The 20,485-nt window shown below is 46.6% G+C and overlaps 1 protein-coding gene across 1 annotated transcript; it reads left to right on the top strand.

The window, feature by feature from the left end:
* The first annotated feature begins 712 nt into the window (after positions 1–712).
* Positions 713–20,438, top strand: xrn1 (5'-3' exoribonuclease 1). Its single transcript, XM_076031551.1, has 40 exons — positions 713–903; positions 1,687–1,919; positions 2,392–2,489; positions 3,039–3,148; positions 3,254–3,364; positions 3,452–3,537; positions 3,643–3,730; positions 3,882–4,050; positions 4,134–4,201; positions 4,395–4,532; positions 4,649–4,806; positions 5,080–5,169; positions 5,366–5,522; positions 5,673–5,792; positions 6,056–6,225; positions 6,747–6,864; positions 7,023–7,118; positions 7,625–7,728; positions 8,409–8,543; positions 8,860–9,022; positions 9,615–9,728; positions 9,846–9,944; positions 10,033–10,148; positions 10,804–10,950; positions 11,083–11,172; positions 11,931–12,060; positions 12,158–12,214; positions 12,665–12,797; positions 12,922–12,991; positions 13,095–13,299; positions 13,512–13,598; positions 15,058–15,102; positions 15,478–15,558; positions 16,339–16,473; positions 16,558–16,693; positions 16,807–16,967; positions 17,206–17,319; positions 18,387–18,492; positions 18,825–19,048; positions 19,634–20,438. The coding sequence occupies exons 1-40, from the start codon at positions 829–831 to the stop codon at positions 19,928–19,930; spliced, it is 5,034 nt and encodes a 1,677-aa protein (XP_075887666.1). The 5' UTR covers positions 713–828; the 3' UTR covers positions 19,931–20,438.
* The last annotated feature ends 47 nt before the right edge of the window (positions 20,439–20,485 follow it).

The raw sequence follows: 20,485 nt of genomic DNA, 5'->3' as shown, positions 1-20,485 counted from the left end.
CTTTCTGTTTAGTACCTGAAACCTTGGAGCATCTGGTGCTCACCTGCCCAAGGCTAAGGGAATTGTTTAGTTTTGTTAAATATTTGGTTAAGGGTTTGGGGGCGACTTTTACAATCCCCCGTTTTATCTTCAGCCCCAAGTATACTCACAGGAAGAGACCAATCATTGTTTTAATTAATTTTATCTTTGCAAATGTTAAAATGGCCATTTAGAAGAGCCGCAAGAATCAGATGCTGGCAACTAGCTGGACGGACCCAGTCCTCTGTTTCAGGGGCCTAGTATCAGCCAGACTAAAGGTAGAGCATGCCTACTACAGGCTAATGGATAACCTTGCTGGTTTTGTGGAGGTGTGGGCTATAAATAATGTTCTGTGGTCTGTTAATAATAATGGCTTTTTAGTACTTAAAGTGTAGGTTTTTTTTAGGACCCAAATGTGCTTTTATGACACTGTAAATTATTTTCATCTAAAAATAATCTATTTTTCAATCAATATGTAAACATTGTTTGCCAGGATGTGTAAAATAAAGTGTATTTAAAAGTCAAAGTCTATCTATCTATCTATCTATCTATCTATCCAGATTAAAGGACGCATGATCAAGCGGAAACAAAAAATAATGGAACCAATGAATTTCCCTCGTGTCTACGGAATGTTTTCGGGGACGGAATACGGACAACTAGCTATTTAGCGGCCGCTGGAAACAAAACCAGGACTTCCTCTATTACCCAATCTTATCTTGGGGGTACACAGTTACTCACATAGCCAACTATCTCCTCTCCGTTTCGTCTGACGAATATTTCCTTCCAGCGGTTACGACTTTTGTTGTTAAAATGGGAGTACCAAAATTTTATCGATGGATATCGGAGCGCTACCCTTGTCTCAGTGAAGTTGTAAAGGAACATCAGGTATAAATAAAACCTTGGACAACTGTTGTTAGCTTCTGTAGTCACAACTACGGTTAGCATCCGTGATTAGCATAGCTAGCCGTAAAGAGAATCTTTACTTTCTGTTCCGCGGATCTCAGCAGTGATTTCTGCCCACCGTCACGAGCACCCTTGTTCTAAAATATTTTTAAAGTGCGTCTTGTATTGCCGTGATATGGTTTTGTGTTATTCTGTAATTGCTAAGCTTTAATTCAAAGGTAGCTTGCCCTCCTGGTTATCAACCTGTGATTATCAGTTTTGAAAAATGAACACAAAAGTAAGCAGTTAACAACTAGGCTGTATTGAATAGTGAAGTTTCGATTGATATTAAAGCTAATTACAATGGCACCTTATCTTGGCTCGTCGATGGTTTACAGTTTAGCGACCTACTGTAGTACGTTCCGTGAAAGGCGGGTAGTGTTTCATGACTCGAGCAGCTGTTTTATCAGCTGGATGTGTGTCACACTGGTTGCATAAGATTCATTTTATGTTCGTGTGAGGATGCAACGCAACACAAGGGCGCCTATACTTTCAGTTCTACAATTTATACGATTTTCTATTCATAAGAATACTCCCTCTGGTATCTATCTCACTGTTTTTGCGCATGTAAACATACACAAGATATTTAGTGTGTCTGACCACCCATGGCCACTATGTGCTGAACCTCTCTGTTCATGCCTCCAACCTCCAAACTGTGTTGTGATCATGCCCCTTTTACCGTCACTGACTAAAACTAAAATTTGTCTTCCATACATTGTTTTTCAGATTCCCGAATTCGACAATCTCTATCTTGACATGAATGGAATTATTCATCAGTGCTCCCACCCGAATGACGAGGATGTCCACTTTCGCATTTCTGAGGAGAAGATTTTTGCAGACATCTTCCACTATCTTGAGGTGCTCTTCAGGATCATCAAGCCTCGCAAGGTTTTCTTCATGGCGGTGGACGGTGTGGCGCCGCGAGCAAAAATGAACCAACAGAGAGGACGGCGGTTCAGGTAGAACTTGCAGTTCCTCCGTTATTTTTTTAGAGTGTGTGTGTGTGAGAGAGAGAGAGAGAGAGGGAGAGAAAATGCAGAATATGAGCTGCAACACTTTCCCCTTAATTAAAAAAAAAAAAAAAACACATTATGAGTTGCTTGATTGCTTTACTCTTGGTTATCTTTTTCCAGATGAAAATCATTGTATTAGTACAGTGCATTAATGTACATGTTATTAATGTTACAACCCTGCTAAAATTGTTTTTGGTGTCACCATTGTAAATGTGAGTCATGAAAGAAATTTCTCATCTGACAGACTATTTTTGTATTATCATTATCATTATTATTATTATTATTATTTTGGTGGTTGTTAAGACTGATAACACTCAAACATCAGACAGAGTAATAACGTTGGGCTTTGGGTTTGTCTTTGCCTCTGTTTTATGTCTACATTTGTTAATAAGTGTTTTTTTTACATGTTTGTGTCCAGGTCTGCCAAAGAGGCTGAAGACAAGATAAAAAAGGCCCTGGATAAAGGAGAGGTGCTTCCGACAGAGGCTCGCTTCGACTCCAACTGTATCACTCCAGGTAGGACAACCTTTTGGCTGCAGTAGCTCAGAAGGTGGAGCGGGTTGTCCAATAACCAGAGGGTGGGCGGTTGGAATCCCACTTCGTCCCAGTCTCTGCTGTTGTGTCTTTGGACAAGACCCTTAACACACACTGCCTCGTACGGACTTGAGCGAATGTACAGTTGGCATGTTGAGCAGCAGTTGTGCAGATTGGCAGCTTCACCTTCCTTCAGCCTGCTCCTGGGCAGCCATGGCTACACATCCATCTTCTCCCCACCCACCAGTATGAATGTAGTGTGAGTGAATAATGGTTTCTATGTGAGTGCTTTGGGTGCCCTAAAAAGCACCTTGTAAATCCAAGCCGTTCAAATCATTACACCCTCAGCTCCACACAAACTTTTTGATCCGTGTTGAGAAACTGTCAGCCTTTCTCCTACTTCTTATTTCAGTTGCTTTTTACTGGGTCAGGATTTTTTTGTTTCAAATTGATTGAATGCAGTAAGAAGGAATGCTTGAAGTATTCTCAGAAGAAACTTTGTATCAACTAAAACATGAATCTTTCTTCCAGGCACTTATTTTATGGTCAGGCTGCAGGAGCAGCTGAAGTATTTTGTCCACAACAAGCTCTCCACCGACAAGCTGTGGCAGAACGTCCGGGTCTACTTGTCTGGTCACGAGGTGCGTTGCGGCTCATTTTCAGCAAGTCGGAGCCGTAACTCTGCTGCATGTCGTGCTGCCGCAGTGCAGTTTCTTCATCTCTCTCTGTATTTGTCATCCTGACAGACTCCAGGTGAGGGAGAACATAAGATCATGGAGTTTATTCGCTCCGAGAGCACAAGGCCAGATCATAACCCAAACACCCGACACTGTCTCTACGGTCTGGATGCTGACCTGGTAAGTTTGTTCCTTTGGAGGGAAACGCATTTGGGTTAAAGTGCATTCTTGCTCAGACACTGTGTGTTATTTGTTGTGCGTTTGCAGATCATGTTGGGCTTAACGAGCCACGAGCCAAACTTCTCCCTGCTCAGGGAGGAGGTTCGTTTTGGAGGAAAGAAATCCCAGAAGAGGTTCCTTCAATAATGATCCATACAACCAGTGTCATTGTTCCCAGTTGCCTTCTGACTTTTTCCTCCTATGTTTTCAATTTGCTGTTTTTGTTTATTTTCCTCCAGAATAACGGCTCCAGAAGAGACAACCTTTCACTTGCTTCACTTGTCCCTGATGAGGGAATACATTGACTATGAATTCTCAGCGCTAAAGGTGAGAGACGCTCCCACGCTCACTAGACGCAGTGTGCCGAGCCGAGGGTGTGATAAGACGTCACAGGCGCCGTGTGGAAATGATAGAAACGTCTGACAATTAACGTCTAACTTACACATTCTGTGTCTGTTCTGGGTGTTTCTGTTCTCAGAATCACATTGGTTCTGATTACGACTTGGAGCGAATAATAGACGACTGGATTTTAATGGGGTTCCTTGTGGGAAACGACTTCATTCCTCACCTTCCTCATCTTCACATCAGTCATGATGCTCTGCCACTGCTGTACAAGACCTACATCAGTGTTCGGCCCAGTCTGGAGGGTGAGAAGCACTCACGTCTACGCTAACGTACACTTTCTCTTGTGACTGCTTGTTTTAACCCCACGTGTCCTGTCACCATTCAGGATATTTGAACGAGAACGGCCACCTAAACCTCAAAAACTTTGAGAAATACTTTGAGAAGCTGTCTGAGGTGAGACGACATTGTGAAGCTTTGTACTGCTATAAAACTATTGCATGAGTAGCCCAGCCTGCTGATTAGTGTTGTATCAACCTACTCTGAAATCTAAGAAAGGAATCAAAGTTGTGATTTGGCAAATTCTAAGCGACCCCCCCCCCCCCCAATTAGAATCTTTTCATCTCTGCCCTTCTTTTTCCTTCTCCAGTTTGACCGGGAGCATTTCAGCGAAGTGTTTGTCGACTTGAAGTGGTTCGAGAGTAAAGTTGGCAACAAATATCTAAATGAGGCAGCTGGGCTGGCAGCGGAAAAAGAGTCTGCCAGTAAAAACACCAACAAGAAGCAGGTCTGCCGCTCTGTCTAAACCTCGGGTCTCTTTGCACATTTCAGTCCTGTGCTCTTGAGAAGAATTAATCTCAAGTTGTGGTTTGTGTATCTGTTTGCGTGTTGGTGCGCGTGCAGGCTAGCGCTCTGTCCCTGGCGGGCCTGTGCTCTTCAGACGGAGCAAAAGATGCAGGAGGAGATGAGGAGGAAGAGGAGGACGATATATTTGAAACTGAATTCAAACAGTACAAGCGAACCTACTACATGACCAAGATTGGTGTGGACGTGGTGTCTGAGTGAGTATGAAGAGAAAACTTCACTTTGCATGAACAAAAAGGGCACGGGGGGGCTTTATTTTTTTTAAAGTGCGTTTGTGAAAAATGCTGTTGAAATCATTCCTGTGTTTTTGCACTCGGCATGGAGGACAAAGTTTGTGGGGAAAGTAGCACAGATGCACGTTGGAAGGTAGTCAGGGAAGCATGTGAGCTGCCGTGCAGTAAACGGTGCCTGTATGTGAATGTACAGATGCACATAAAGACTCCTGCGCTCCCTCCTCTTGTGTTTGGCAGTGAGTTTCTGGCTGCGCAGGCAAAGTGCTATGTGGAAGGCATCCAGTGGATTCTACATTACTATTACCACGGGGTTCAGTCTTGGAGCTGGTGAGCACGTCCTCTCTCACATCTCATTTCAGCAACCTTGACTTGTCCTATCACTGAAGTCCTGTCAGTCCTGGAAGTTCCTTTTTCAGGGGGAAAAAACAAAACTACTTGACAAATTTAGCAAAGGGAAGTCAAACGGAAACAATTTTTCTTTTCTTTCTTAGCAGCCGTCTTAATTCCTCGTTGGTCTCTGCAGGTACTACCCCCACCACTACGCCCCCTTCCTGTCTGACATCAGGAAGGTATCAGGCTTGAAACTCACGTTTGACCTCGGAAAACCCTTCATGCCGTTCCAGCAGCTGCTGGCGGTCCTGCCTGCTGCCAGCAGGGAGCTGCTGCCCAATGCTTACACGGTAATCCAACCGTCACGCACATGTAATGTAAACCGTGTAAAGGCACATACTTTACAGCTCCATTTCAATCTTTTAATGTTTTCAATCAAAGTAAAAGAACCCAAAGTTCACATTTTTTTCCCCCCGTCTGTGTGTTTTCTATTATTTCAGCACCTGATGACCGGTGAAAATTCCCCAATCATTGAATACTATCCACCAGATTTCAAAACCGATCTAAATGGCAAGCAGCAGGAATGGGAGGCAGTGGTTCTTATCCCCTTCATAGACGAGGTACACACACACACACACACATACACACACAAACACACACACACACACTCACAGGAAGTAACAAACAACACCAAAAGATATACAGTTGCAGCAGTGTTGAAGCAGAAGACTCATGAACATTCTCATCCTGTGTGTGTGTGTGTGTGTGTGTGTGTGTGTGTGTGTGTGTGTGTGTGTGTGTGTGTGTGTGTGTGTGTGTGTGTGTGTGTGTGTGTGTGTGTGTGTGTGTGTGTGTGTGTGTGTGTGTCCTATCATTTTAACAGAGGTGCTTACTGGCAGCCATGGAGTCCTGCAATCACAAGCTGACTGAGGCTGAGAAAAACAGGAATCGTCACACAGAGTGCGCCGTCTACTGGCACGACCCTGAAAAAGACTTCAAATACTCCTCGAGCCTGCCACAGATCTTCCCCGACATCGTCCGCTGCCATGCCAGGTACACCCACATGTACACAGCACACATGCACACGGGTTTGCTTGTTCAGCGGTGTGTTCATTTCAAGTTTATTAAAAAAAAAAAAAAATGCTTTCAAAATTGAAGGGTAAAACCCATCGCTATTTTATTTTGGATTTGATGCGAATCAGTGAGGCTGTAGTTCTGTCATGATGTGACATGAGCAATGACAGAGGGGTTTCCTCATCCCCTCATCCACACAGAGGTGGTGATGCTGTGAAACAGACATCTTGATGAAAGACGTCCTGCAAGATTGACAACGGCTTGACTACTTTTTTTTCCCGAGTGTTTATTTCTGTTTGTTTTGTTTTTTATTGTAAATTAGTTCCTGACATATTGTCCAGTGAGGTTTTCATATCACTACATCCAACCCTTGTCACCTTTATTTATTTATTTGTTTGTGTGTTTGTTTGTTTGTTTATTTATTTATGTAACATCAATTTTGCCATGCTTTGTTGAAACGGATAAACGGTTTTGAAATTGAGCCGATCTGTCTTCTGCAGCAAAGAAAACATCCCCATGGACGCCTGGCATGTCCAGCTCGGACACACCAGAAGACCCTTCGACCGTTCGGCTCTTTACTTCTGCGGCTTCCCCACTTTGCAGCACATTAAGCACAAGGTGTGTGTCCCAATGTTTGGCCTGGAAGGCACACGCAGTGCCTTCAAAGGAATCTGAAGCACCGGCATTGACCATGATGCGGTCAGCCTACTGGCCAAACATTATAAAAGCCTTCCATGTTTACAGTGGTCCTTTTTTTTCTCACCCCCTTTTTTTAGTTTTATAAGAAAAAGGTTGGAGTGGTGGTGTTCCAGCAAAGCAGCCGAGGGGAGAACACCATCCTGGACATCCTGCCAAGTAGCGAGGGAGAGGCGGTGAGCTCGCACCACATAATCACACAGTTGTTTTTGGATGTGGTAGCCAAGAGACATTCTGTTGCTGACCAACCAGAGATTGATGATACACTTTATTTATTTCTAATCGTTAGTTTGATTTTCACCTTTGTTATAAAAGCAGTGCAAATATGTACATTCTGCTTGGACTGTAAATTTTCCAGTTGTACCTGTTGTACACAGTGTAAATGTCACAATTTGGATCCACACTACATGTGTATATTTTAGTTGTGTTTTTGCACACAAACGTGCGTACATCTCCATACCCTGAGACCCTGGACTTCTATTCTGCGCTGACTAAAATGAAATCTGCATTAAGTTGCATTAAGAATAAAGTTGGACCCTAATCTATTTTAGCAAACGACGTGAACTTTCTTCGCCTGTGCGTCACACTGCAGCGTCAACACCTGCTTTTGCTGTTACAAGTTGAACGTCAAGTTCTCTGTACGATCTCGCTCACCCTGGTGATTTCTCCTCCCTTGCTTTAGCTGTGCGACAATGTGGCAGAAGATGTTCTTGGGAGGTCCGTGTTCGTCAACTGGCCCCACCTAGAGGAAGCCCGCATCATTGCAGTGTCGGATGGCGACGTCAAGTAAGAACTGCCTTGGTCAAATGAGAAATATTGTGCTTTGGCCTTGTTTTTGCAGCCCTTTCCTGAGAAAACATGTTTGTTTTTGTTTTTTTTAAAGAGTTGTCAGAACTGAAATGAAGATTGTATGTTGACAAACACTACCAGTCAAAAGTGGGGACACACCTGCTTCTTCTTTATCTTGACTACTTTCTACACGGTAGATGCACACTGAAGACGACAAATGTATGACCAAGATATGTGGATTAATGTTGCAAAAGAAAAAAAAAGTTGAATACCTAAATATGTTATGTTCTATATATTTCATATGAAGGGTGGCTATTCTAGATCATCTAAAATATGAAAGTTGTTTGGGTTATTTCACACTTTTTTGATTAACACATATTCCATATGTCGTCATCCATGGTCTTGGTGCCTTGAGTGACAATCTACACTGTAAATAGCCATGAAAATGAAAGAAAAAAGCTATGAAATCAGAAGTACGTGTCGAAAACTTTTGACTGGTAGTGTAGTCAGTCTCCTGCTCACGGTGAAAATGCTGCGAACCATTACACCATGAAGCGCGGCCAGCGAATAAAAGCACACATCTGTCTGGCTCTGGCCGGCGCGCACCTCCTCTCTGTGTTCGTGATGGCATGAGGCAGCCAGCCAGTGCCAGTGAAATATTTTGTCCTGTGTGGCAGGTTCAGTCTGGAGGAACCGCCGGGTGCACAGAGAGTGTACAGCAGACCTGGCACCCCTCCCCCCACCAAGGTCACTGTCCTGTCCGACAAGGAGCAGAAGGAATGGGTGAAGGACAGCCAGGGAATCACCGAACAGTAAGACACACACACACACACACACACACAGGGGAAAAAGACAGAGTCATAGAAACATAGAGGGCACAAGACCTTCACACTTCACTGCAGCTCGTTGGTGCTTAATTGACCAAACTGTTTGACCAAAAAAAAAAAAAATCAGAAAATCTATGATTTATAATATTCTGTCACTGTCTCGTCCAAATGTCATTATTAATGGCTCAAAATTCAAATGCGCCGTGGAAAAATCCTTTCCCAGCTCACCGTTGCCTCACGTGCGTCGACGCTCTGGTGTTTTTTGCACGCTCCCTAATTTGCTCTTATTTCCCTCTCGCAGTTACCTGAAGCGGAAAGGCGTCGTGGTCAACGAGACAACTGTGCTTCTGTACGGCCAGCTGCTGACTGGGAGGAAATATGTCCCGAAGGCGAACGGAGTGGTGGAACTGGAAAAACAGTGGTCTAAGCAGGTCCTCCCGTTGGCCTACCAGACTGTGGTTAAGGTAATGCTGCTGCGGGCTGAGTAACGGCACACGTGACTGGTTGAGCAAGCTTAGGAAAAGTGCTAAAAGGAAAAAATGTTGTGAATGTCGGTCCTGTGTCACAATTAGATTTAGCAAAAGAGGTTTTTTCCTTGTGGTGCATGTGAGCTCTGTTGGTTTGTGTTGGAGAATACGTACTGAACTTATGATGGGTGTATAGAACTATATTTCTTTTATCCACAACATGCAAAAAATGAATAACAGCCAGCAAATGTCTCACTGGCAGGCATCTCGGACCAAGCACAGACAAGTTTCCAACAAGTCTTCCTCAGTGTGCATGCTCATCCTGGAAATGACCTCATTTATATACAGTAGATCCTCATGTAGTTTGAGAAGAAAGCAACATCAAAACCACTGAAAATAAGTTCCTTGATGCTCTGTTTTTACCATATGAATCCTTCATGCAGCTTCACGCTGTGTCCCTATTGCCACCGGGTTTTGAGGGCCTCACTTCTTCAATACCCTGGAACCTAACGGAACAAACGTCACGCCCAGCACTAAAAAAACGTTTTTATCCACTTCATGCTCATGCAGCTCTGCTTTGTCACCGTAGGACATCAAGGCGTTTTACTCGTCTCTGACCTGCTTCAAGAGCTTAGAGGAGCTTTTTCCTCCAACGACCGCTGTCTTCATGGTGGGGAACCCTTACTACGGTGCCATGGGGGAGGTAGGTTGACCAGCGTGATGCTCCTCATCCCAGCAACACGTAGCAAAGCCAACGCGCTGCTTCGGAATGTTTGCGTCCGAGTCAACCGACTCATTGAGTGAAACATCCGTCCAACAGGTGCAGGACTCCAGCGACGTGATCAAAGACGGCCGCGTGCGGGTGGTCTTCAGCGTGCCGCACGAGCCTCAGCTGGAGACGCTCATCCAGAATCAGCATGTGAGTCAAACTGTGGCGCTCGCTCTTCAGCGCTTCTCTCTGCATTTTCAGAAAGTCCTCACGCGTCTTCGCAAACCCCTTTTCGTAGAAGTACTGCGTGAAGTACAGTCCCGGGTACGTGCTGGCCTCTCGCCTGGGCATCACCAGCTACCTCGTGTCCCGCTTCTCAGGGAGCATTTTCATCGGCCGAGGCTCGAAGAAGAAGTGAGTGTGCAGTCGCCTTGCAGGAACTTGATCAACAGATCCAATTTAAGTTTAGAAAGTTAAGGAAGTTGAATAGCTGTGTTTTTACCACAACTCTTGTCGTGCAGCCCAAGTGTTGTACTGAACTGTATTATTACTGCATCACATTTTTACACCCACTTCAAGATGTTAAGCAGGGGGATGAAGGCAACGCAAATCCTGATTTCTTTAACAAATGAGAATAGAATACAATGGCTTTATTCATCCCACATTGGGGAAATTTGCATAATTATAGCAACGTATCGTGCAAAGAGAAGGAAATTATATGAGTTAAATAGAAGTAAAGAAATAAAATAAAATAGTTCAAGAGTAAGAAATAAAAAACAAGTATTTTAGTAATCCAGTTTGGGTTATTTACAAATGAATGTACATAACTTTGAGATATTACTCTGAGAACAGCAGCACTTAAAAGTATATGACACCCAAATACTTTTTTTTAGAAAAACTACATTATATAACAAACTCAGATTATTTCATGGATTGAGATGTGAACTGATGCCATGTGATATAGATTTGATCAGCCAGACGTCACCGTATGCTGTTTTCAAAGTCACACACTGTTAATCTCTCTTCCTCCAACCCTGCCTCATCCCTCTGTCTGCCATGCTGCTTGTAGTCCATGTGGGGAGCAGAGGGCCAATGTTGGCCTCAACCTCAAGTTCAACAAGAAGAATGAGGAGGTCCCTGGATACACCAAGAGAACGGAGAGGGAGTGGCTCTACTCGCTCGCTGTGGAAGAATTACTTGCTGAATATGTGGAAAGGTTGAATAGAACCGACCTACTTTACCTGCTTTTAGTTCATTTATTATTGAGGCGTTTGTGCAAAAATGATAAATCTCTTATCTGCTTGCTTGTGTTTGTTCGCCCTCTCTCTCTCTCTCTCTCTCTCTCTAGATTTTCTGAAGTATTCAACACGGTGTCCAGAAACAGCCACGATGATATTTTCTATGAGGACGACATCTGGCCTGGATTGGACCAAAATGGGTAAAACGCATAAACGTCTGTGATTACTTTGATGTCTGTTTTCTGAATATTTTTTTGGGATCAGCATTTTTATTGTATTTCCAAATAGGGAGGGGAAGTGGGGGGAGGGGGGAGGGGGGAGGGGGGTAACAGACATGTCATACGTCAAAAGAAATTGAGAAAAAACAGTAAAGCAAAATAAGAGAAAAAGAAGAAAAGCATCAGGTTGGTCGGACCAAACACAAAGCAATCAAATAAATATGTTCAGCAGGTCGATGACACCACAGAGGTTGCTTAGTAATTGTTGCCCCTGGCCCAAGGTTTTATCCTTGATAAGAAAGAGGTCCAAGACTGGCCGGGCCCTATTGAGTCGGCCAGCTGTATGTTCAAGGATCCAGAATGATCTCAAATAGCATCTCAACTTGGATTTGCTTTAGATTAATACCACAATTGTCATTAAGGAGACAGAAACCAGGAGTCGGAACAAAACAAATATCAAGCACATCCCCCATAACTGAGTTTACATGAGACCAGGACTTTGGATTTGGACCAGGATTTTTTAATTTACCTGAGGGAGTCATCCCAAGGGGATCAATAATATCTATCTATCTATCTATCTCTATCTCTCTCTCCCTCTCCCGCTCCCTCTCTCTCTCTCTCTCTATGAATGAGACGACTGGACATTCCCAGAACGTGTGCGAGAATGTTATCAGATTTGTGAAATAAAACCCCCAAAAACTTGAGGAGGTTGTTGATTCACTTCACTGCTGCACACACAGGGCGGAGAAGGTTGCGGAGATCACGTCGTGGTTGAAGAGCCACCCGGTGAGCTCCGTCAGCAGGACGTCCTGTGAGCTGCAGGTGCTGGACGGCACCATCGTGGAGAAGATTGAGGAGGCGGTGGAGAAGGTGACACACAAGCACACCAGCGCTCTGCACAGTAGACGGCACAAAGCTCCCTTCTGTCTCAGTTGACACGACCGTCTGTTCTGCCCTCGACTTCCAGCTGAAGAAGAACGTCAAGAAAGTGCGCGTGACGGTCAAGCCGCATCTTCTCTTCCGGGTGAGTGCGAGTGTGTCCCGTCCTGCTGCAGAGCTGTCAGAAACGCTTTTTAAAAGCAAAGTGATTTCCCAAAGTGTGTACTGCCTCCCCCTGTTGCATCGTGGAAGTACAATGTTTTCAAAAACGACACGCTGCGCGCCAAAGTGCTGTCTGTGTGCATCATTCATTTATTTTTTTGTAATCATTTTATTTTTAATTTGAATAAAGGAGTTACAGAGGAAAGAATTGTGGTAGGAATATGTCAACTATTGGATTTTAAGTTCCAGTGTGTAAAATCTTGAAGGAAGCCCACCTGGCAGCGCGTGTTCGTATTTAGTTCACTGTCAGCTGTTCCTTAAAAAATGGCGATGCATGATGGCAGCGAACTAGCAGCAACATCCTTAGTGCTCTATGTGTATTCTTATATATACAGTCGTTAATTTTTATTTTATATTAATTTTTTTATTAAAGCCCCTGGAGCAGCAGCAGGGTGTGGTCGCAGACCCGGATGCAGAGTACCGCCTGTTCGACCGGGTGGTCAACATCAGGGAGAGCTTCACCGTCCCGCTGGGACTCAGAGGAACCATCATCGGCATCAAAGGAGGTGAGGACACACACACACACACACACACACACACACACACACACACACACACACACACACACAGGACCGTCCAGATCACCAATCTGCATTAACTGCTCGCACTGGCCGGCTCTGTTGCTTGCAGCCGATCGTGACGCCGAGGTTCTCTACGAAGTTCTGTTCGACGAGGAGTTTGCTGGAGGCCTCGTCATCAGGTGATCACGCCGCCGCCGCCGCCACCGTGCTTCTAAAAAAATCAAAGCGGCCGCACGCCGGGCCCGTTTTCTGACCGCAGCCCCGCTGCTCCTCCCCGCTCAGGTGCACGTCGCCCCGCGCCTACCGCCTCCCCCCGTGCGCTCTCATCAACCTCTCCCACGGAGGCCGAGCCGACCCCGCCTCCAACAAGCTCACCGCCATCGTGAGGCCTCAGCCCGCCGCCGCCGGAGCCGCCGCCCACCTGCACCAACAGCGCCACCTGGGGGGCCTCAACCACTCCCCGCGCTCGCCCTTCGTCCCCACGCAGGTGAGACGCCGGCCAGTGGCTGCTCAGACAGCTTCTCTCTCTCCCTTTCTCTCTCCCTCTCTCGCTCTCACTCTCTCACTCTCTCTCCCCCTCTCTCTCGCTCTCTTTCTCCCTCTCTCTTTCTCTCTCTCTCTCTCTCCCTCTCTCTTTTTCTCTCTCGCTCTCCCTCTCTCGATTGGCTGCGGCGTGACGACCTGCGTTTTATCCCGCAGCACAACAAGCAGGGCTCCATGAAGGGGGCGCCGCAGGGCAGCAGGAACTCTCCCTCTCGCGGCCTCAACCACAAACAACAGACCAAGGTAACAGCCCCGTGTTCTACCTTTGGGTCAGCGCAATGCATGACGGGATGTATGGGATCTTGGCTACTGGTTGTACACTGCCTTTAGCGATGCATTGTGGGATACATTGAGTGAACTATGTATTGCAGGAGTCAGCAACCTTTATTTTGAAGCAGAGAGCTGCTTCGTGGGTCCTGAGGAGCTCTCAGAAACCAGTTTGCTGCACTCGACCGAAATAACAAAGTTTCTCTGTCATATGTTATTAATAATGATGCCGTCTATGTGAAGACACTGGTGACATTAATTAGTTCTCAATAATTATAAAATATTCTCCCCCTGTGTGTTTGAACCAAATTCCATTGGCCTGTTTATTCTGATTGAGGTGTTTATATGGAGGATTTTTATTCGGCTTCTAAGTGGATAATAATCTGAGTATTTGCCTCCATGTAAACCTGCCTTTTGAGTCTGTGGCTTTTTCAGCTCTATTTAAAACATTGGCTTGGTTTGTTTTATCAAATTCCTGTCAAGTTTCCCACGAACCTGATATTATTTACCATCGCTGGTTACTACTGTAGTATCGGTTGAACTCAAGATTACAACACTTGTAGCTTGCGGCAGCGCGGTAAAGTTGTTCTCTGCCGTCGACCATCACCTGAGGGAGCAGTGGGCAGCTGCGGTGCAGCGCTGGTGGCTGATCTGAAGTCAAATCATCCCCTTCATGAGTTGCATTTCCCGCTCTAGATGCTCTTCATTTCGTGTGAGCTGATGATGTTTGATTTCAGTCGTGAACCAATGACCCCTCATTAAGAAATGCCTGATTTTTCCATTTAAAAGTTAAGTGTGTAATAGTTGGAGACATCAAGTGGGCACATTTTAGATTGCAGCGCCCTTTGGCTCACCCTCCCTCCACTGAGCTTGCCAGTGAACTACGGTGGCCTGCGCGCCCAAATCTGGATACCTCGTCCACCTTCTTCTTCACTCTTCTTCAAATTACTGTACTGCGATTATACATTTTCTTAATGTATTTATTGGGCTGTATATTAATTAAGTTTTTACCAATATAAAAATCCTAAATGTTACACACTGGAAGTTCTGAAACTTTAAGTTTGCCATTTTATTGTTTCTTCACATTCTCAAGATCAAATAAACGGAGAAGGCCGAGCTCCATAAGTTGGATCCTAGGAATGTTAATCACACATGTGCTGTACAGTTGTGCAAATGTATATACTTAGTGTAACTGGCCTCCACGTCCATGCAGCCAGCGCAGGGCGAGCATACAAAGTGAGAAGGGAAAGTAGTTCGAGACAGCAGCCCAGTGGACAGACAGACAGACAGACAGACAGACAGTCGTCTGCCTGCCTGTCTGTCTGTCTCTCTGTCTTTCTGTCTCTATGTCTGTCTCTCTGTCTGTCTGTCTCTATGTCTCTGTCTGTCTGCCTGTCTGTCTGTGCTGATGACATTTCCGTCTTCCAACCCGTAGGAGAAACATCCGCAACAGGGTGGAAACCAGCAGTCCAACAGAGCCGTGAGTTGACACCCGCGCACGAACCTGCCAACCTCGGTGCTCGGCACATGCGCAGCATCAAAGGCAGCCTTTACATTCAGCTGGCACACGTCGAGACATACTTGGATGTCAGCTGTGTGGCAGTACATCAGGAATGTCGGTGTTTCCCTGAAGCTCGGCGCTTGATTTGGGTCTTGGTTTTTATTGTAGTTTGGGACCTTGACCCGAAACTATATTACTTTGAATTAGCCAAACAACTGTTGGATGTACAATCAGTGTCATTTGTTCACATATGTGTGTGTACATCAAGTCACGTCTGTGTTATTGTTGTAAACAGACCTTGGTTTTTGAAGTGTGTGTTTTTCGGGCCATCACGTGGTTCTGTGTTCTCTGCAGGCTCCAGCTGGTGGCATCAGGCTGTTGAAGAAGAATGAGGATGCCACCTGCCTTCTTCCGCAGCAGAAACCAGCCAACAAGGTGAAGACACGCACACACTGGTCGGCTCTCTCGTAACTCATTGTTAGTCAACACCATGAGCTGGGAAATACAAAGATAATTTATTTCAACACAGTAAAGAAGGCCTCTTTTGTTATTTCTTTGTGGAAAAACACAGTAGCTGTGTTTCCATTACCCTGAAAGTTGCACAAAACCCAAATATGGCAATAAAAGATGTGTCACGGAAACATAAACTTGGAAAAACCGCTCCAATATGGCTGAACGGTTTTGACGCTCTGATGAGGTTTCAGACGTGTCGATGTAGAGGTGCATTGCAAAAGTCTCATGGAAACACTTTTTTCGCATTTACACGTCAGCGGATGTGAAATATGGAGTCATGTGACCAGTTCACTGACTGGTGAAAATGGCGCGTTGTGATTGGACGGAGGAGGAGATGGAATATATATATATTTCTTCACAAGTAATCAAAGAGAAAAATACAACAACCATTCTGGACAACAAACCAATGCAGATTTATGTATGGCAAAATGTTTTCTCCTTCCATCCTCAGTGTGGTCTCATGGGACGATTTTATGAAATTTACACCTTATGTGCTTCACACCATTCAGTGGAAACACCTGCAAATCACAATTTTACTTTGTAAATAAAAGTATCACTTTTATTTTGCGAAAAAAACGTAATGGAAACGCAGCTTGTGATGTCAACCACATGATTAGGCCTCATTTCTTTGAGGCTGTTTTGCTTTGAACCCATCAAACAGTCCGAGCTCTTGTGTCTCTTTGCTCCATTTCTCACATTAAGGCCACAACTGAATTTGAGGACCTAATCGCGGGCCTCAAGATCTCCGCCCATCAAGCCCCGCCCCCACCAGCACCTGTTGTACAGCCATCCAATAATCAACCAGAGGGGCCACTTTCCCCACAGTCCTTTGCCATGGTGAGAGAAGGATCCCACAGAAAAAAAGTGGCTGTGAATTAGATTTGACAAGTTGCCTGACACCCACTGCGCCGTTGGTTGCAGAAGGGGACCCTGATGCTGAAGGAAATGCTGAAGATCGACGGCGCTGGAACAGGAAGTGCCTCCATGCAGGAGGAAGCCAAGAGTCCTGCCTGCAGTAACGAGCAGCAGAAAAGAAGGAGATCGTCCAAGAAACTGGGTGAGCGAGCGATGACGGCTTTGCACTCTTTTGTCTTCCCTCCCGCGGGCTCGGAAGCCAATAAAGCTCACTTGTTTCTGGTCTCTCCTTGTCCCGACCCTGCGTCCCTGCAGCAGCGAACATGAACGCAGCCCACGACGAGGCGCCAGGCTCCTACCCCAACCACAGCAACCACAGCAACGCTGCAGCCAGCAGCAAGGTGTCCGAGCTGGCGCGGCTCTGCGCCGGCTTAGGGATGCCCCCGCCCGACTTCAGCTTCATTGGCAAACGACAGGTAACGGCGTGTACTGTGTGTACTGCCCCTGCTCGCGCACGTCTTCAATCTCCCTGGTGTCTGGCACGTTCCCACCTCGTGCTGCGCTGCGTGCTACTCCCGCCTTCGTGTGTGTGTGTGTGTGTGTGTGTGTGTGTGTGTGTGTGTGTGTGTGTGTGTGTGTGTGTGTGTGTGTGTGTGTGTGTGTGTGTGTGTGTGTGTGTGTGTGTCTGTGTACTGACTCTGAGCGTCTCTGCAGGGTCAGCTAGTGTGTCAGGTGAAGCTGTCCAATGGCTTGATGGTTCACGGCCCTCAGTGCCAGTCGGAAAACGATGCCAAGGAGAATGCTGCATTCTTTGCTCTCCAAAGACTGGTACGACACACATGCACACGGATCATCACTGAGAAGATAAAACAATATGATTATTATTTGTTCAATCATCTTTAAAGGACTGGTGATTTCCAGTCACTCAGGTTGAGGAACAAGAGGTGTCTCTTGTATGATGATGACACAAGACGGCTTATTGACGTCTCTGAGAAATTGTGGATTACATGAACAGCTGTGTAACTAAACACATCACAAATCTTAAAGATCTGCGCTACTCTTTCAAGTTTCCCTTGAAACAAACAAAGTTCTGACTTTCCTGGATCCTGGCTGGCTCGCCATTGTTAGCCATTGTTAGCCATTGTCAATCAACATTCCATCCAATGGGAACGTTGCTGTGCAGTTCCACACACTGAGGTCCAACACTGAGCTCCAGCACTGAGCTAAGATGCCAACCTGTAGGGCTGTCGGCTGTCAGTTCCTTAGAATCCCTGCAGGTTTCTCCTCACCCTCCACAAAATAGACTCCATGTGCAGTAGGTAAATGTTGGTCTTGAGTCTGGTGGTCTGACTCCGGTCGACATGTGTCTGGATTCAATCGAAGAGGCTGTTTCTTCATTTTACGACTATGTTTTGTCATAAATTACAGTTTTATTTAACGCAAAAAGTCTGGAATTCAGGACAGGCTGTCTGCACCTGTTCAGGTGCATTATTCAAAAACACTCTGCTAACATGGCATTACTCAGTCAACAATTGGCTCTGCTTTTTTTTTTTCCCTGACACAAGTTTTTTGTTGATTTGTTGTTGTTTTTTTAACGTTGACACGTTGAGGCCTGTGGCCTCGAGCAGTGTGGCCTGATGGAGGCGCAGTGAGCCTTGTCTTCTCAGCCGTTCTAGAGGCACCGGTCAGTTTTGACAGGGTGAGCACGCCCCCTGCTGGCTGCAACCAACTCCTCCATCATCAAAGCTGATGAGACTCGACACGCTGCGACGTCTGAGGAAGACCATGCCAAAGTAACATGACGTGTGTGTGTGTGTGTGTGTGTGTGTGTGTGTGTGTGTGTGTGTGTGTGTGTGTGTGTGTGTGTGTGTGTGTGTGTGTGTGTGTGTCTCTAGAACTCAGTGGGCTCAGGCTTCCCCCTCCCACCTCCTCTCTACCCTGCCATGGGGCAGATACGAGCGCCCCCTATTGGAGCCATGGCCCCGGTCTTCAACCAACACGGTGAGTTGCTGCACTCGGTGTCGGCGTCACGGTTCTACGCTGACGGGGATGAAGATTTAAGACTGGGGAACCTCCTCCGTTCCAGAGCAATAGCAAAAAAAAAGTCCCCCATGACTGCGATGGCGAAAGATAAAATCACCAAAAATGTTTTTAGGTTTCGAGAAAAACGCCACTGGTCAGATTGAGTATCAGTCCAGCTGTTTTTAGCCACTTGACAAACACAACACAAGGCAGCTGGAACCGCTTGAACGTGCCAAGTGTTCTGGTAGTCCCGGCCGCCACTGGTCTGTAGCTGTCCAGGTCCTTCTCACCAGAACCGTCCTTCCGTCCAGGTCCGCTGATGGTGCACCACCAGGGTTACGGCCCTCCCCCACTGTGGGGAATGAGCCGACCCCCCCACCCCCACCACCACCAGCAGCACCAGCAGCACCACCACCACCAGAACCAGCAGTTTTACGGCGGAGCCGGGACCTTCCCGGGCGGCGCCCGCCACCAGCCGCAAGCGGCCGCGGCAGTGGCAGCCGTCGGCTCACACAATCAGTTCATCCCCCTCCAGGTAGACGCCGTCTGGCCTCCTTGTGGGTTGCGTTGTTGTTTGTTAAGGTTTCACGCGGTCATTGAAAACCTGGAAAATCATGGAATTTGAAAATGTCATTTTCCGGGCCTGGAAAAGTCGTGGAATTTTGTAAAATGACTGAAGGTTTTCAGAAAAGTTGTGAAATTTGACCTCCAGATTTGACCTGCAGTTACCTTCATGCTTTAAGCAATCATTGTACCATAAGCTCATTGGCTCACATGTCACATGTGTGTAATATTTGGAGACTTTGAGAGGAAACAACGACATCAGGTGGTTACATTATAGATTGCAGCGTCTTTTACCCCCCCCCCTCGAGCTTGCCAGTGAACTACGGTGGCCTGCGTGCCCAAAGCTGGACTCTTCGTCCACCTTCTTCTCTGTTGCTTTATTTGAAATTATATTATATTATCTATTATATTATTATATTACATTTGGACATATTCTGTATTTATAGGTTGCATTCAAGGTCAATGGAAAGGTTTCGAAATGTTCTCAGTGAAATGGAGTGGGAAGCCTGTTCATTGCGTCCGCAGTCGTCATCAGCAGCCTTCCGTCTCCCGACAGGTGACGAAGAAGCGAGTCTCTGCCAACAAGAAGAGCCGCGACACTCAAGAATTCTACAACGCTGCCAGGAACCAGCCGGCGAGAGGAGCCGAGCCTCGGCAGGACGCCGCCGCCGCCGAGCACGCCGCCGGCAGTGACGACCCCTCATCCAGGCCGGCGAGCCAGGCCCAGGCCCAGGCCCAGGCCACGCCCCCCCGACAGAACAGGCCGGCTGCAGGCCACACCCCCGGCTCCGCCTCCAAGAGGAAGCACAGGAAGCTTGCCGTCAACTTCGAGGCAGCCAAAGTCACCGAGTAGCCTGTGTGTGTGTGTGTGTGTGTGTGTGTGTGTGTGTGTGTGTGTGTGTGTGTGTGTGTGTGTGTGTGTGTGTGTGTGTGTGTGTGTGTGTGTGTGTGTGTGTGTGTGTGTGTGTGTGTGCGCGCGCGCGCCCCGGACTCAGCGTCTTCACACCCAACATGAATGCTTGTTTCCCCTCGACTCGTCCACCTTGGAGCTCCAGCAGCAGCGTCGCCGTCGCATGTGTGAGAAGCCGGCCGGCTGCCTCCCGGGACACTGCGGCCGTCTTCCTCCGTCTGATCTCGTCACATCTCACCACAGGCTCGTCGTCCATCGGCTCTTCTGCCGTGCCAGTCCAACTCATGGCTGTCCACCGCGGTTGTGTAACGGCAGAGAGAGCGACGCAACATGATAACAGCCGCCTTAAAGTTGCCTTCATTATGTCTTCCCCTCCCCCTCTTTTGGAAAGTGAACGATGCTGGGCTGCATCTGCTCTGGTTGGTTTGGTGGCTCCTGCTTTGCTTTCTCTTCACTCGGCGTCCGTCTGCAGCTTCTGGGTGACAGCAGGGGGCAGCA

The sequence above is a fragment of the Nelusetta ayraudi genome, unplaced genomic scaffold (genome assembly GCF_046127955.1).
Source record: "Nelusetta ayraudi isolate G7.1 ecotype Tasmania unplaced genomic scaffold, CSIRO-AGI_Nayr_v1 ptg000033l, whole genome shotgun sequence".
In the NCBI taxonomy this organism is placed as follows: domain Eukaryota; kingdom Metazoa; phylum Chordata; class Actinopteri; order Tetraodontiformes; family Monacanthidae; genus Nelusetta; species Nelusetta ayraudi.
This window is presented reverse-complemented; position numbering and strand designations above follow the sequence as displayed.